Here is a 14458-nt window from a genome sequence, read left to right as displayed (position 1 = left end):
TCCATATTCCGCTCAACTGCCGCCTCCGGCACGTTCACAAATTAATTGCCCACCATGATGGGAAAAGCCGAGGGGAGTTCGCATTGCGAAGCTAATCGAAAAAAGAAGAAGACACGCTTGATATTCGGATGCCGAGTCGATCCGTTGTGCCATGGTCAGGATGATCACCGCCCTTTCGTATAGCAGTTTCACGGCTGCGGAGCATAAGCAAACAGCGGCGGGGCCCGGCGATCGTCAGCGAAACAGAGTGGATACCACGAGCAACTCTATCCAGATTGTACGGAGCAAGTTACCCCATGATCCCCATGAGCGCCCCCGCGTGCGCACCGAGGGTGGGGGGGTGGCCGACTGCTTGCCGGATCCCCGTTCCGCCTCAACCTTCAATAGTGATGATGGTGAGGATGATGATGATGATCACTGAGATCATTTTGCCATCCTTTACATTCTGACTGCCCCGTACAGGCACACACCGCCGCCGCCGCCGCCGCCGTATACAACTTGTACGTTCCCTCCTGCAGGAGCGCTGACCCTGCCCCATCCCCTCCCAGTGTGTCCTGGTTGCACAGGACACCTGTGCAAGTGCGTGCGCGTGTATGATGTACACGTGTTAGTGCCTCGGGCCATGAACCGTGATGGATCCCGGCCGGGGTCTGCAACAGCCGGCCATGCACCTCCGGAGCATCGACCGTACACTATAGGCAGGCAGGGGCAGATCAGCTCGCGTGGGGTTCGCTGCGCGCTCGATCCGTTGCTGGGCAGGGCTCTATCTCTTGACCTCTCTACCTCTCCACCTCTCCACGTAGCGGTGATCGCCAGCTCTGAGGGGTCCACGGGGAATGAGGGGGGATATGGTGAAGGCGTGGAAGTGAAACGCGCTGACCTGTCCAACTGCTGTCGCCTTCGTAAATGGTTCATGTAGCGAGTAGGCGGCTTTCCCAAGACCACAGCCGTGGTGGGCAGCCAGCATGACTTGAGTGACGTGGCCCCTGTGTCATGTACGCTCCCCTCCTCTCTTGGTCCGATCGGAGGATGATGCCTGCCTACCATTGGCATTCGAATTTCCTCACTTGACCTCGATTCTTCCATCATAGAGCGGCTCCCGGCCACGGCAGCCAGAGTGGCCTCGCCGTTCCACATGGCCCAACTCGACCGCAGAATCTCACGTGATGAAGGTGTGTTCCAGCCCCTCTGGATATCACAAGGGCGGAGACAAACAACGTGGCAGGGTAACAACATATTGTTGTTCTAGGATGGATAGGAAAACGGATGGTAAGGTAAGGGGGAGGCAAACGGACCATGCTGTTATCTCTCCAGCCGCTCAAGAGGGGGGGGGGGGGGGGGGGGGGTCCGTATCAACATTTCAAGAAGGATATGTGCTTCAATTCCATGCTTTTTGCCCTCCATATCTCCCACGCCATGACAAGCCAGGCCCGGGTATAGAGAAAATAAATCGCTTTTCGTCGACGGCACAATCTCGCAATTTCAATATGGCTCAGTCTCGGACAACAGAATGCTCAGAGAGAAGGGAAAGGAAACTTGACACACATGGCGACAACAAGAGATGGAGAACCACAGACACAAGAGGGAAGGTCATGATGGGGAATGCAGGTCTGACAGTGAGCAGGCCAGGGCCATGATGACAATCCTCCTACCGGGTGTGTCCAAACTCTCCAAGGCCAACGTTGAGAACATAGAAAGTGTAAGTAGGCAGGAAAACGACAAGGAGATAATGACAACACAAAATGGTATAAAGGAAACAAAACCTCGCCCTATCTCCCCACAACGTTACCGCTGCCAGAAGATAACATCTAGCCGCAACAGCAGATATCAAGAGGAGAAGAATAAATATGAGCAGATAAACCAACAACGCTCGCTCCCCGAAATCATGGTTAAATCATCGCAGATACCCCCTCTCAAGAAGGAGGAAGAAAAGAAAAACAACGAAATGAAACCGACAAAATCCAAACCCCGAAATACCGGCCGTGATGCCGCATGACAAAAAGATTATCCAACGTCATCATCATCAACATCAACAAACACATGGCCTCCCTTCCGCCCATCCGTAGCGTCTTCCTTTTTACTCGTTCTCCCGTGCGGGCCTCCGGCTCCGATCCACCCAGCCCATCACAACTCTCATCCCTATCGTCCTAGCCCATGCTTTTCGTCCATCATCGCACATATCATGGCAAGTCATCATCATCATCTGCCAACCGGGGCCGATATGTTTGTCGTCGTCGATTGTTCCTGTGTCCCGTACACAAACAGACTCACTCCCTCAGACACATACAGACGTGAGTCATCCATGTTTGGTCACTCATGGAGGCGGAAAGAATTCGTCACGTCGCGACGAGTACGACGTTGAGATCTGCGGGTACTCCGGGTAAGGCGGAATCACGAATGAGGAACGACCATAAGAAGAGTATGCGTCGTTGTACTCAACAGGTGACGTAGCCTCGTACCTCGCACCCACATCATACCTATCGCGCGGGGCTGGCGCGACGGGGGCCATGTCGTACTTGGACAAGGGCCTGGAGAACGACCGCGGGCGGGACTTGGCGCGCGACTGGGCACGCGCCCGTGACGTCGGCAAGTCGACGCGGGTGCGGCGGTCGTCGGCATCGACGTAGCTCGAGGCGCGGTCGCTGCCGACGGCGGTAGCGGCACGAATCTCGGGGTTGCCGCCGCTGCGCGACGTGATGTTAATCTCGGCGCCGTCTTGGCACTGCATCTCGGTGTTGCCAAACTTGAGGACGGTGCTGCCCTTGACTTTGATCGTCACGTCCTCATCCGGCACCGTAGTGCGGGTCGTCGCCGATTGACGGTAGTCACTTTCATCGTGGCTGCCCGAGCTTCGAGTGGACCGACTGCTCCCGCCGCCGCCCCGGCCGGCCTTGCGGAGCGTCTCGGCCGTCAGGGGAACCGGTAGTCCTCCCTCACAGTCGGACTGGTAGCGGCTGGCCATTCGCAACTTTTCCTCGTAAGCGCTTCCCGACGAAGCCGAGTTGCCGCCGTAGAAGGAGCTGCGCCGACCTCTTCCTGCCACTTCGGTGTAGTAGTCGGGCCCGTCAAACCCGATGTCGGCACTGAAACTCTGGCGCGGTTGCCGGGGCGCTAGCGGGCCGTACTCGTATGGGGCAGGTGAGAGATCGTGGAAGAAGGGGTCGTCAGGGTCGTGCTCGTCATCCAGGTCGATCCTCCTCCGACTGAGCGGCCCCGGTGTTTTCGGCGGCGGCGGCGGCCGGAAGGGGAGGCTTGTGGAGGGCGGTCGAGCCGATGAGGGGCGGCGCGGCGGGGGCATTACCCTCCGGTCGTCATCGTCCTTGGGCGGTTTGTGGCTTCGCGATGGCCGCCGCGCAAGGGGTCGATCGACGGGCTCCGGATATGGATCGTCATACTCCAGGGCGTGGTGTGGGGGTGGACGAAATCCTATGGACGACTGCGGGCGACCGCTGAAGCGGCTCTCGAGCGGGCGTTGGAACATATCCGAAGGCGGCGGGGGATGGTGGTGAAGAGGTGGGTTCTGCATGACTAAAGGAGCGTGTGGCGGCGGCCCGTAGTGCAGCGGAGGAGGACCCGGCGGTCCGGGGGGGCCCGGCGGGCCTGGCGGAGGACCTGGCGGGCCCGGCGGAAGACCCATCCAGCTTGGCCCGGGAGGGGTCTGGGTGGGAGGGAAGCCCGGGGGAAGTACCTGCGGGTGGTAGCGCACGTTGGACAGAGGCGGCCTGGACGGGCCATGGTAGCTCGGCGGCCTTGCGGTCTGCGCCCGAGGGCGGCCAGGCGCCGGAATGCTGGTAGGTCCCACACCATAGTAGGAGGCGTCGTCTTCTCGGGAAAGACTAGCCGCCTTGGTGTGCTTGACAGCGCGTGAGGTCGGCATTAGGGCTTTTCGGGAAACAGACTGCGAGCGCTCCCTGCTTGGCTTTTTGTTGGTGTCACGTCGCGGATGGACGGTTGAGTCTGAGTCGGTGATGACGCTGGTGGTGATCGGGGAGGAAGATTCTTTCCTGGCCTTTTCCTTTCTGGTCCGGCCTGTGTTGGGCTGCTCCTTGGCTGGGCTGCTGGGAGCAACGGATGAAGCGTAGCGAGTGGTGCCCTCAATGACGTCTCCGTCGTCGTCTGCGTCTTCGACGCACGCAACTGGTGGCCGATCTCCGCGCCTGGACATGGCAGTACGAGCTGTCGCCCGTAGTTACGATGGATGTGCGCGAGGACTGCGGGGTTGTGTGTTGTCGGTCAAGGTGGAGGGGATATATCGGCGCGAAAGAGGCAGCGAAAGGCGGGCAGGTTTGGGAGGCAACAGGGTTGGCGGGGTGGTGGCATCAATGACACGAGCGGGAAATGAGCTCGTCGCTCACGAAGGGTGGGCGGCGTGGTGTGACTGGTCGCTCCGGATCCAGGCCGAGTCGAGTCGAGCCGAGCCGAACACGACAAGAGCAAGCAGACAGCAAGCAAGCAGGGCGGCGCTGAGCGCTGAGCGAAAAGCAAACCAGGTCGTTGCCAGTCGACGAGAGGAGTGTTGTTCGTAGTTCAGGTCGAGAAAAAGGTCAAGCAGGGAAGGGCTGGGCAGCGGTGCGGCTGCGGAAGCGGAGTTGGGATGACAACGAACAGACGAGACTGGGGCGGGAAAATAATTGGGATTGGGATTGGGATCAAGTGTTAGGCTCCATTCGACAAAAAAGGTGGAGGGATGGGGCCGTGACGAGTTTTCTTTGACTGCGGGGGTCGCGAGCGATATGAATGGAGGGAGGACCAAAGTGCCCAGGGGCCTGTTGTGAGAGGGCTGCTTTGGCCCTTGGTTCCGTTTGGGGAAGGGAATGAAGATGAATGGGGGAGGGGAGGGGAGAGAGGAGGGAGGGGGGGGGGGGGTTCCGTCAGCCAGCCAGTCCGGAGGGGGGAGGGGGACCTCCCGTTTTGGCCCTCTTCCTGCACCAAGCAACCAAGCACCAAGCAAGCGCTGGCAACCAAAACAGGCATTATCTGAGACGGCAGGAGCAGCCTAGCCCAGAGAGATGAGATTCACCCGAGATGGAACCCGACCTCCCATCTCGCGCTGGGGGTCCCTTCCATAGGCAATGGAAAGAAGACGGAAGGAAGGAGGGGCACCGTGGTCCCACGCACCAAAGCGACTGGGAAGTGGAAGTGGAAGTGGGAAAAGCAGAGCGGGCGCTGCCTATCGATAACCAGTAATAACAACAGACCCGGCCACACGGTGTACCATCATCAATCAGCACAGGACACCCGAGCAGGGTACCGAAGGCAAGGATGGAATGCCAGACACGCTTCGGAAACGGGAACCGAGGCCTGAGGAACGACTGCAATCTGCCCATACAACGGCTCATGACAAATGACCCGATCTCCCGTCGACCTGACACTTGGTCGGCGGCGGCGGTTGAGCCTGAGAGCCGATCTAATCGGTGTTCACACCAAGCGAAGTGCAAAGGGGGGGGGGGGGGGGTGTCCGAGGCACAGCATGCTCCAGCAAAGGCAAACAGACGAACAAAAAAGCTTCCGGATCATGCGGCGAACAAAAAAAAAAGCCAATTCAGCCCGGACAGTATTTTCCGCCTCGCCTTATCCAGGGCCTGGTGAGTAAGTTGTGGTGTTGTGTGGTGTCGGGGCGCCGCCCTGGGTTGGTGGTGGCGGGGGATCGAAGCCGAAAAGAAGCTCTGGACTGGATCGCCGCTCAGCATCCCCAGGCCTACCCTGCAGCCCTGCGCCCAAACGACAAGGCCAGGGAGACCCCGATCCAAACAGGAACTTGGCCTCATTGTCAGGGACGGGCAATACGGGACCCCAGGGAGCAATCCACGACGTGGCCAGGTTGCCCGGACGGTCTTGCCAGCGAGGGGCATTCGCCCGGTCATTAAGCCACCGCAAACGCCGCGCCGACGGAGGAATGCTGCTGTCGTGCGCTGTGTCTGTCTGACAGCTTGGGGTTCTATTCCGCCCTATGCGAAGGGTACCTAGGCTCCGTGCCTCCTCTTCGCCTTGCCTGGGGTGCCCTGCCTTGATGTTCAATGTAAGGCGACTCCGCTGGCCCGTTTCCCTTCCTACTACTCCGTACCTCTACAGAACCGGACAAGGACCTGGAGACCGTTTCGTAGACAGAACCTAACCTAGGCCAGGATGTCGACCTGCATGAGGTGCTCAGCTGGGGTGAGGAGTTTCAGCGGGGTGGCTGATTCTGGGCATTGAGCAGCAAGCCGCCTACGTATCACCTGGGCAGTAGTACACCGGCGATCCAACTGTACGGTGCGGTGCAGAACGGAAGCAACGCAGCACAGAGCAACCCACAAAACGTCCCGGCTTCTTGCTGTGCGACGAAGCTACATTGGAGCTGGATTGGACCGGGGTTGGGGCGCGTGCGCCCCTCTGCCACCATCATCTTAATGCCCGACCTCGAAGCGCTCTTGGCTCTTGGGTACCAATTCGCCGCGCACAACGCCAAAGCGACGGGAGAGGTGTCCCCAACTCCATCCAACCTACGTTGGCCAACTGCAGCCGGCCGTTGGGAAGCGAGAGACAAGAATTTTTTTCTCTCTCTCTTACTCTCTGCCTTAGGTGCGGGAATTTTTCTCACGCCGTTGCCTCGCCTTGATGGACCGTGGAAGCGTCCCGAAAATGACCCGCCCCGGCCGCTCAGGCGTCAAAGTCGGCGCGCAAGTGACGATTATCGACGATGGCGAGATAGGTGAACGAGCTATCGTGTGAGCCGCGCAACCCCATCGGCGGATTGGATGACGCCTTGAGAGACTGGAAAAAAAAATAAGAAAGCAAAGCACCCTGGCACCCTCCCCCTCATCCTTCTTGCAGATATCCATACCGTGGACGGAAGCATCAAGAGCAGAGTGACCTCCGGCATGCAGGCCAGCTGCCTGCGCTAGGTCTTGTGGATATGTTCGCGGCTTGTCATTGGGGCTTGTCTGGCCTCTCTGGAATGCACGCTTTGTCCCGCATGCAGCCGGTGCCCGTCTTACGGATCTCCTCATAGGGTAGCAGCCCGAGAAGAGGGGTCGGCCCCAAGTCCTTTGCGTTGCAACTTCGTCGACCTCGATCTCCCGTGAAGTCATTGCTGTTGCAACTGTTGCTGTTGCAGCCGAAAAAAGCACTAGCCAACGTCGTACCACCCGTCTCGATCGTCGTGTGGGAGAGGCGCCATCACCTAAAATTACCTGCCGTGATCATGGCCAAGCCACAACCCCATCCGTGAGTTGCTGGGGGCGATGATATCTGTGATGGTGACACCATCATTCCGGCAGCATCATCCTACGGTGTACGATGTGTTCCATTTTTTCTTCTTGTTTTCACGCACCGGCTGCGGATCATTTCATGCGGCGCGAAGTTGACAGAGCGTTACCAGCGCTCAACCGACCGTTCCTTTTTTGGTGCCGCTTACGCAGTACACGATCCTCCGACGTCCCGTCGCGGCAAGGGACACCGGGAACACCATCGTCGCAGACGGCGGCTTCTGTTTCGGGTTGACTCGGGTCGCCATCGTTCATTGGCTTTGCTGGGTGTCTCAAATCGAACACCTGACGACGGCCAATGAATCCCATATCCTACGTTCCCCTCCTCCCCTCCATCGTATTGTAATACTGTGTAAGTAAGAAGTTCATTGGGGGATTTTGTCGCGTCAGGAAGGGTGGACCCCTCCCTGCGGGATACTGCTTTCGTCTGCGTCGCAAAGCGCTCTCTGCCGCTTGATTGGGCGTGTCGCCCACAACAAAGGGATTGTGTTCCGGTCGCGGGCGAGACGCGGCTGTAACTGCAGCTGATCAATGCGCGTCGTTGCCGTTGATCCTCCCGTGAGCAGCGCGTAAAGAAAGAAGAAAAAAAAAAAAAAAACAAGAGATGCTCCTTGTGCGCTTGTGTTCAAGAACCGGAATCTGCTTCTTGGCATCGCCGGATCGCTTCCCTCGCCGGCTAGTCCCCGAGCTGCCGGTCAACTGGGACGATGGATGTGAGGTGAGCTGGCCTCTGAGACCAAGACTGCGGGGAAACCCGCAACGACCCCCGAGATAGGCTGGCCAAGATGGCCACTCCGTAGTCGGTGCATGAACTTGCGGGTAGCTTCCACAACACCCCATTGGAGTGTACAAAGGATACCCATAGGTGTGAGGACGTTGTACGAAAACAGGCGTCCCTAGACTGGTCCCTGTGGTAAGTTCGGCATCCGGCACCGATGTACGAAGGGGGGCCACTGCAAACAGGGATGCTCGGGAGGGCTTCCGAGACATGTTTGACCAATCCGTTGGATGGGCTCAAGGCCGAGCAGGGGAAGCCGAAATCGATGCTGAGAGAGGAGCTGTTAAGTCTTTTTTGAGAACGCCTCGATCCATGGATGTGGCTACACTGGATGGCTGGCAGGAAAGTCAACCCGACCTTCGGCTCGGTGCCACCTCGGCATTCGCGGAATGCTTGTCGGGGCACGCCGGTGCTCAAACAGGCCGGTTTGGCTGTATGGAGGGCAACATCTCCCTCCATGAACCCTCTCACTACCCAGCGCCACATACAGATATTGGCTGCATCTTGCCCTAGGAAGGACTGAGTTCCGTGGTATTTGAAAGGGAGAACAACTCGGAACATTGATGAGACCCAGGAGGGACTTGGGCATAAGCCCTTGGCCGTCCATGACCGGAACACCGGCCCTCCTCCTCCTCCTCCTCCTCCTCCTCCTCCTCTCTACACCATATACGAAAGATCGGCAGCCGATGTCGCAAGCACGAGGGTGGTTGACACTCTCTTGGGTACGCCACACATCTCTTGGCCCCTCATCAGGCCTCCAGAGACCTTGGCGGAAATAGTTAGAAACCCAACGAGGGAAGGGCCGGCGCCAGAGTACCCAACGTCTGCCACGCTGATAAATCGACCTCTCCTGGAACCTCAGAGTTGCATTATGCCGAGAAACGAAAGAGAGGGGGAAAACAATAAAAAGAGGGAGAGATAAAGGAAGCAACCAAAGGAGTCTAGGGCGTCCTATGATGCCACACGCTGCCCTGACAGTCGTTTCGTCAAAGTGCCGTACACAGTTGAACTATCGATGTTGGACATCTGAAGTTTGGGAAAAGCCGATTGACCTACAGCCCCTCCATAGCTCCTCAATTTCAATCGCTCGTGTTCACGCCAGGTCGCCCACCACAAATGCCCTCAGATGCGCATGGCAGCCCGATGGGAACCTCGACATCTGCCACGACAGGCCGATGATCGGAGAGAAAGATGCCATCATCAAACCGGTTGGGGAGGATGCTGTAGGTCAAGAAACGAAGGGACTCTGCGGCCCGCACGAACAGGAAGTCTATCCGCGCTGGGCGCTCCTCCGGATCGTCAAAGGATGTGAAAGTGACCTCGGGGTTGCCATACTTGGCGTCGTCGGCCACATGATCTGAAACATCCCGCATGCCCGAGCTGGGCTCTGTCAGGATCTTGTAAGCTTGCTCGTCGGGAGGACTGTTGAAGTCGCCGCCCAGAAGCACCGGAACCATGGCACCCCGCTCGCTCGCCTCGGCCCATCTCCGTGCCAGCCGAACCAAGAGGCGTGCGCTCTCCTCCCGCGCGACCTTGCCGCGGTGATCGAGGTGGGTGCTCATGACAACCACCGCCGTCCCGGTCCGCGCGTGCCGAAACAGGCCCACGGTGACGATGCGCTCCAGCGCTGCATCCCATCCCTTCGATGGCACGTCGGGCGTGGGAGAGAGCCAGTAGGTGCGATGACGCTCACACTCCCAGAGGTCTCGGCGGTAAAAGATGGGCGAGTGCTCGCCGGCCTCCTTGCCGTCCTGCCGTCCGCGACCGATGTACGCCCATGAAGGCCCAAGGCTGTCCTGGATGTCAGTAAGCTGCGAGTGCAGGACCTCTTGCAGGCAGAGGAACGGCGCGTCTTGGCCCGAGGCGATGAACTTGAGTTGGGCGCAGAGCCTAGGGCAACGGACCGGCCAGGGCTTCTCGTGGGGCCCGGGGCGCTGGGTTGCATAGCGCACGTTCAAAGTGACAAGGCGGAGAACGATAGACGAGAGACTTGCCGTCGCCATGATGGCGATGGCTGCTCGACACGTGGACGGCACGCTCCGAGAAGACTGAAGAGGACGGATCAGCGACTTGGCCCTGAGTGCCCTGCGCTCCGCAGAATGCCAACGGGCAGGGGGGCAGACCCCCCCCCCCCCTCTCTTCCCTACGGCACCTTGGGAGTGACGTCATCATGAGAAGCAAACACTCAGCCCCACACGAGGGTTCCATCACCCCTCATCTTAGCTTCATTCCTAAACCCCACAAGGCTGTCTTCACAATCCTGGTTTTCCACCCTCTGAAATCAACAGTCACCTGGAACCCTGGTTCCATTTTGAGTTTCCGTTCTTTGAGGTGATCCTCCGTCATTGCAAGATGCTCCTTCAAGATCCGTGGTTGCAGTCGGACCCAAAACCCCCAGCGCCACCCAACCGCGTGGCCGATGCTGATCGCGAAGACCTAGCTTGCCCTGCAGCGAGGCTTCTGCACGATGCCGCTCATGCTTCAATCTTCAAGACGCCTTAGGGGCCCCGACCGCCTTAGAAAAATGCGCTTAGCGATGGGCCTTTAGCCCTCCGAGTCGTTAGGGGCCTTCTTTGTGGATCTAGTGTAGGTGCCTAGGAGCAGGCAACCCCCCCCCTCGTCCTCGATGCCTAGGCGTTACGTAGTGCGCGCCCATGCTTGCGAATCACTTCGCGAGAGAGGGGTGGGCAACGGGATCATCTGCCTCCTCTAGTGGCCTTGGTGAAGAGACACACCATGCAGGTACATCGTGAGCTCTCCTCTCTCACCTGCCGCTGATGGATCTTGGTATGACGTCTGAGTTGGACTGCTTCGTCAACCACCCAAAAAATACGATGCCGAATTCCAGCACAGCAAGAGTTTGTTCGCAATATGACTGCACACCGTCTTCGTCGGGATGGGCACGCCATGCCCGATGGGGTTTGATGGTTGTCAGATGTGCGAGTTGGGGGTTTCCCATTCTGGTCTGGCCTCAACACAGCCAGCTGAGTGTCTGTCATGTGTGGAGTCAGACGACACACAATCCTCACCCAAGATTCATAAGACTCATAATACGCGGGCCTTTTCCTTGATTCTTCCCTGTTTTTCCCGGCCTTCTCGGTCACAACAACCCGCGTGTGCCCTCTCGTGATACGGCTCCTTTTTGCAGACCTTGGAACTATCCACACTACTCGACGTGGGGGAGGGGGAGCTAAGCTCACCGAAACAGTCGAGTTGGAGCGATAGCGCCTTATAAGTTCTCGGTAAAACCCTGAGACCTATCGTTTTTTCCTCCTCATCGTTGGCTCCCGTGGTCGCCTCAGCCATCCGGGATTACTAGTGTGGGAATTGCCCTGCCTGGTCCATCGTTCTCAGAAAAAAAAAAAGATAAAAACTATATAAAGCTTCGGACATCCCTTTTCAGCCGACCACCTCGCTGATATCTCGCCACTTTCCCCTCTCATCAGGTCGCACAGCAGGAGGTGTCTTAGACAAGGCCAAAGTCCCTCTTCGCTTGACTGTGAACCGTCGTGATTAAGCCAGCAAGGACGGGTAGTTTGATCAACAGCCTAGACTCTGGTTCCATAGCCTCCTTGTATATACGAAGGCTGCACGGCTTTGCTTTCACTTCCTGCTCTGCAACATCCCGAAATGCCTTCCTCACAGTACGACCCGTGGATGCCAGCACCGATGCTCTTACAGCCCAACACCGACCTCGACGACGCCGACATCGATGATCTGAACCTATCCAAGATGGACGACGACCCTTTCCGCTACTTCCTCAGCCCCGCCTCCTCGGCCTACGCCGACGATGAGAACATGGACTTTGACATGGACTTCGACGCCGGCATCGAGGATAGCAGACGCCATCACGCCGCCTCCAGGCTCTTTCGGAACATCAGCCCGCCAAGTCTCGCGGGCTTTGGCCGCCGTCCCCATTCCCCATCGCAGCATATCACCCCGCCGCGGTCGCCGGAGACCCCGGAGCTGGACTACGACCTGTCCTCGTCGCCGGATGACCACGAGCAATACGAATACATGGACACCAGCAGCGACCTGGACAACACCTACGACTCCTGGCCGCGCCGAGTCAAGAACAAGTTCAAGAGCAGCAGCAGCAGCAGAAACCAAAACATCGACAACTTTCTAAGCCCGTCAGCGCTCCCCGACCCGTTTCTGCTGTCGCGCCCACCCTCCAGGGCCAGCACAAGGCGCAGCGACCGGGGCTCAGGCCTGCCCCCCTTACGCTCTAGTTCGGCGGGGGGCGTTGGCTGGCGCAGCGGCGGCGGCGGCGGCAGGGGGACGCCGGGGCGTATCTCGCCGCACGCGTGGCGCGAGCCGAGCCCGGACGTGTGGGCGATCGAGGAGGAGCCGGAGGCGGAAGACGAGGAGATGCAGGATCCGGAGGGGGTCAGCTCGGGGAGGGGGAGGAGGGGGTCGGACATGCCGGCCGCGAAGCCTAGGAAGAGGGTGAGGTTTGCGTTGCCTGCTTCGGACGATATACGGGATGGGTATCATTAAGGGATCGCTGAGCGAGGGAAGGATCGGGTGCTGTCCGTTTGGGCAAAGGGAGGCCTGATCTTTGCGATGTGGACTGTTTTCGTTCTTGTTCTTTCTCTAGAGGGTTTTTTTTTTTTTTTTTGTGATGCGCATACCCTGGCGTTGGGAGATTGTATTTGGTTATCATCGGCACTCTGAGTGTTCTCATGGGAGTTGTTATTACTCTCTGATAGTTGGCTTATCGGGCGAGCTCCTGTATCTGAAAAGGCTCCAAGGCCCTTCTCCCGTTACCGCAGGATCCATTGCTTGGCTCGCCTCATAGGTTTGGATGGGGTCAACGGGCGGGCCCGGTGGAATCTTCAGCCAACCGTGCGGATGGAGCCGATGGTTCGTCAGCACCCGCTGAAGCAAGGCTTCCAGGTTGGCTTCATGTATTAATATAGCTTCCTCGCACAGAAACGGCACCACGCCACTCATGTGTCGTATGCTGAAGTTGAAGCAGGTCAAGAGCAGGAGACAGAATGACAAGGTTCTATGCCTCATCGCCAGATACAAGCTTGGCTCAGGCCGGGTATGGTTTCAAAGTACGCGAGGGAGGGTACGTACCTAAGCAGGTTGATACGTTCGTGCTGGGGAGCTTGCCATGTTGTCTGCTTGAGGGTTGGCCACGCCGAGATCTCGCCGTCTGGTGTTCATGCTGCGTCTAGCATTTCAGCCCTGCCTCTGCAGTGTCGGCACTTCCAGTGCCGTTTTTAACCCTGTGCAGTCGCCAAGGCGGGGACACGATGGAGCTCTCCTTAGGCCTCCCCTGTTCCGCTGAACAATGAGATTCCCGAGGTCTCCACCCCAGGATCTAGCGGTGTTGATGTCAAGGGTCACGCTGTTCCAGCTGCTCCAGGGGTGTCCCTCAGGTGACAACACGTAACACAGCAGGCTGAGTGCGGTGAAGGGTTGCCTGTGCGTCGATGCCATGAACGACGAACTTTCGCTTTCGCCGAATATCCCGTAGCCTTTCAACCACTGTATCATTGGATTTCCAAGGCGATGGTTCCATTGATCCCGCGTCTGCATGAGCTTGAGGGGCGGAAGCGATGCAACCACACCCACCTCGAGGGGCCCTTTGGCCATTGGAAAAACCGGTTCTGGCTGGGGTTCCAAGATCATACTAATGGCAACCCGACCTCGATGATGGTTCCCATCCCCCGCCGTCGCTTCTATCCAGTCCGGCAGTCTCCGGTGACCAGAACAGCTGACGACATGCTCCGGCTCTTGTTCCGTTGCAGTCGCAGGCAAACGGGAGCGGATGTCTGCTGCTGATTGGACAGTTGCATCCGTGTGGAGGCTCGCCTGAGTGCACCAAAAACAAAGCAACGCCGATGGATGGAGAGAGTGATGAGCGCTGAGTGGTGTGTGGTGGCCACCAACGAGCGCAGGTGGGGCGGCGGTTCCCGATGTTTACCAGCTCGAAGAGGCCGGGTCGGGTCGGGTCCCGCCAATCTCTCGTCTTCTGCGGGGACAGGAGCTCTGCGGCGCTGTCCTGAGTTCATCAGGATTCTTCTCGAACCACGGTGCCGCAGCGCAGCCCCTTGGATCCTTTCTTGTTGTTGGTGCCGTATTGCGATGCCGTGCTGAACTCGGGGACCAATTTGATTCAAAGCCAACACCGAGGCGCCCCTGCGTCGCTGGTTGTCAAACACGAAGCCTTTGGCCAGACAGCGGCGCGGTGCGCTCTCCGAGACCCGAGTTCCCGCTCGGACTGCTTTGCCTCTCTTGGTGCGCGGTGGGTGTGCACGGCTGCGACCCGCCGCTTCAAGCAAGCTTGCGTTCCGCGCCGCCAACAAGACGTCATTTTCTGTTTCTTGAATTCGAAGAAGAAACCAGACTCATGAAGCGACTTGTTTCAATCCTTTTACCGTTGCCGCCGTAATTGTCCAGGAAGAAAGTGGGTTGAGAG

The 14458-nt window shown here is 58.4% G+C and overlaps 3 protein-coding genes across 3 annotated transcripts; 1 reads left to right on the top strand and 2 right to left on the bottom strand.

Annotated features, from left to right (window-relative positions):
• Positions 1-2314: 2314 nt before the first annotated feature.
• On the bottom strand, positions 2315-4165 carry VTJ83DRAFT_3360 (uncharacterized protein; the record flags this gene model as incomplete). The annotated part of the gene is made up of 1 exon (XM_071009730.1): positions 2315-4165. One exon carries the CDS (start codon positions 4163-4165, stop codon positions 2315-2317), a length of 1851 nt encoding a protein of 616 aa, XP_070867238.1.
• Positions 4166-9104: 4939 nt separating this feature from the next.
• On the bottom strand, positions 9105-10028 carry VTJ83DRAFT_3359 (uncharacterized protein; the record flags this gene model as incomplete). The annotated part of the gene is made up of 1 exon (XM_071009728.1): positions 9105-10028. One exon carries the CDS (start codon positions 10026-10028, stop codon positions 9105-9107), a length of 924 nt encoding a protein of 307 aa, XP_070867237.1.
• A 1627-nt stretch (positions 10029-11655) lies between these two features.
• Positions 11656-12525, top strand: VTJ83DRAFT_3358 (uncharacterized protein; the record flags this gene model as incomplete). Its single annotated transcript, XM_071009727.1, has 1 exon — positions 11656-12525. One exon carries the CDS (start codon positions 11656-11658, stop codon positions 12523-12525), a length of 870 nt encoding a protein of 289 aa, XP_070867236.1.
• Between the last annotated feature and the right edge of the window lie 1933 nt (positions 12526-14458).

Source organism: Remersonia thermophila, chromosome 3 (genome assembly GCF_042764415.1).
Source record: "Remersonia thermophila strain ATCC 22073 chromosome 3, whole genome shotgun sequence".
Taxonomy (NCBI): Eukaryota; Fungi; Ascomycota; class Sordariomycetes; order Sordariales; family Chaetomiaceae; genus Remersonia; species Remersonia thermophila.
Note: the sequence above shows the minus strand (reverse complement) of the source record. Positions and strands in the feature narration are given on the sequence as shown.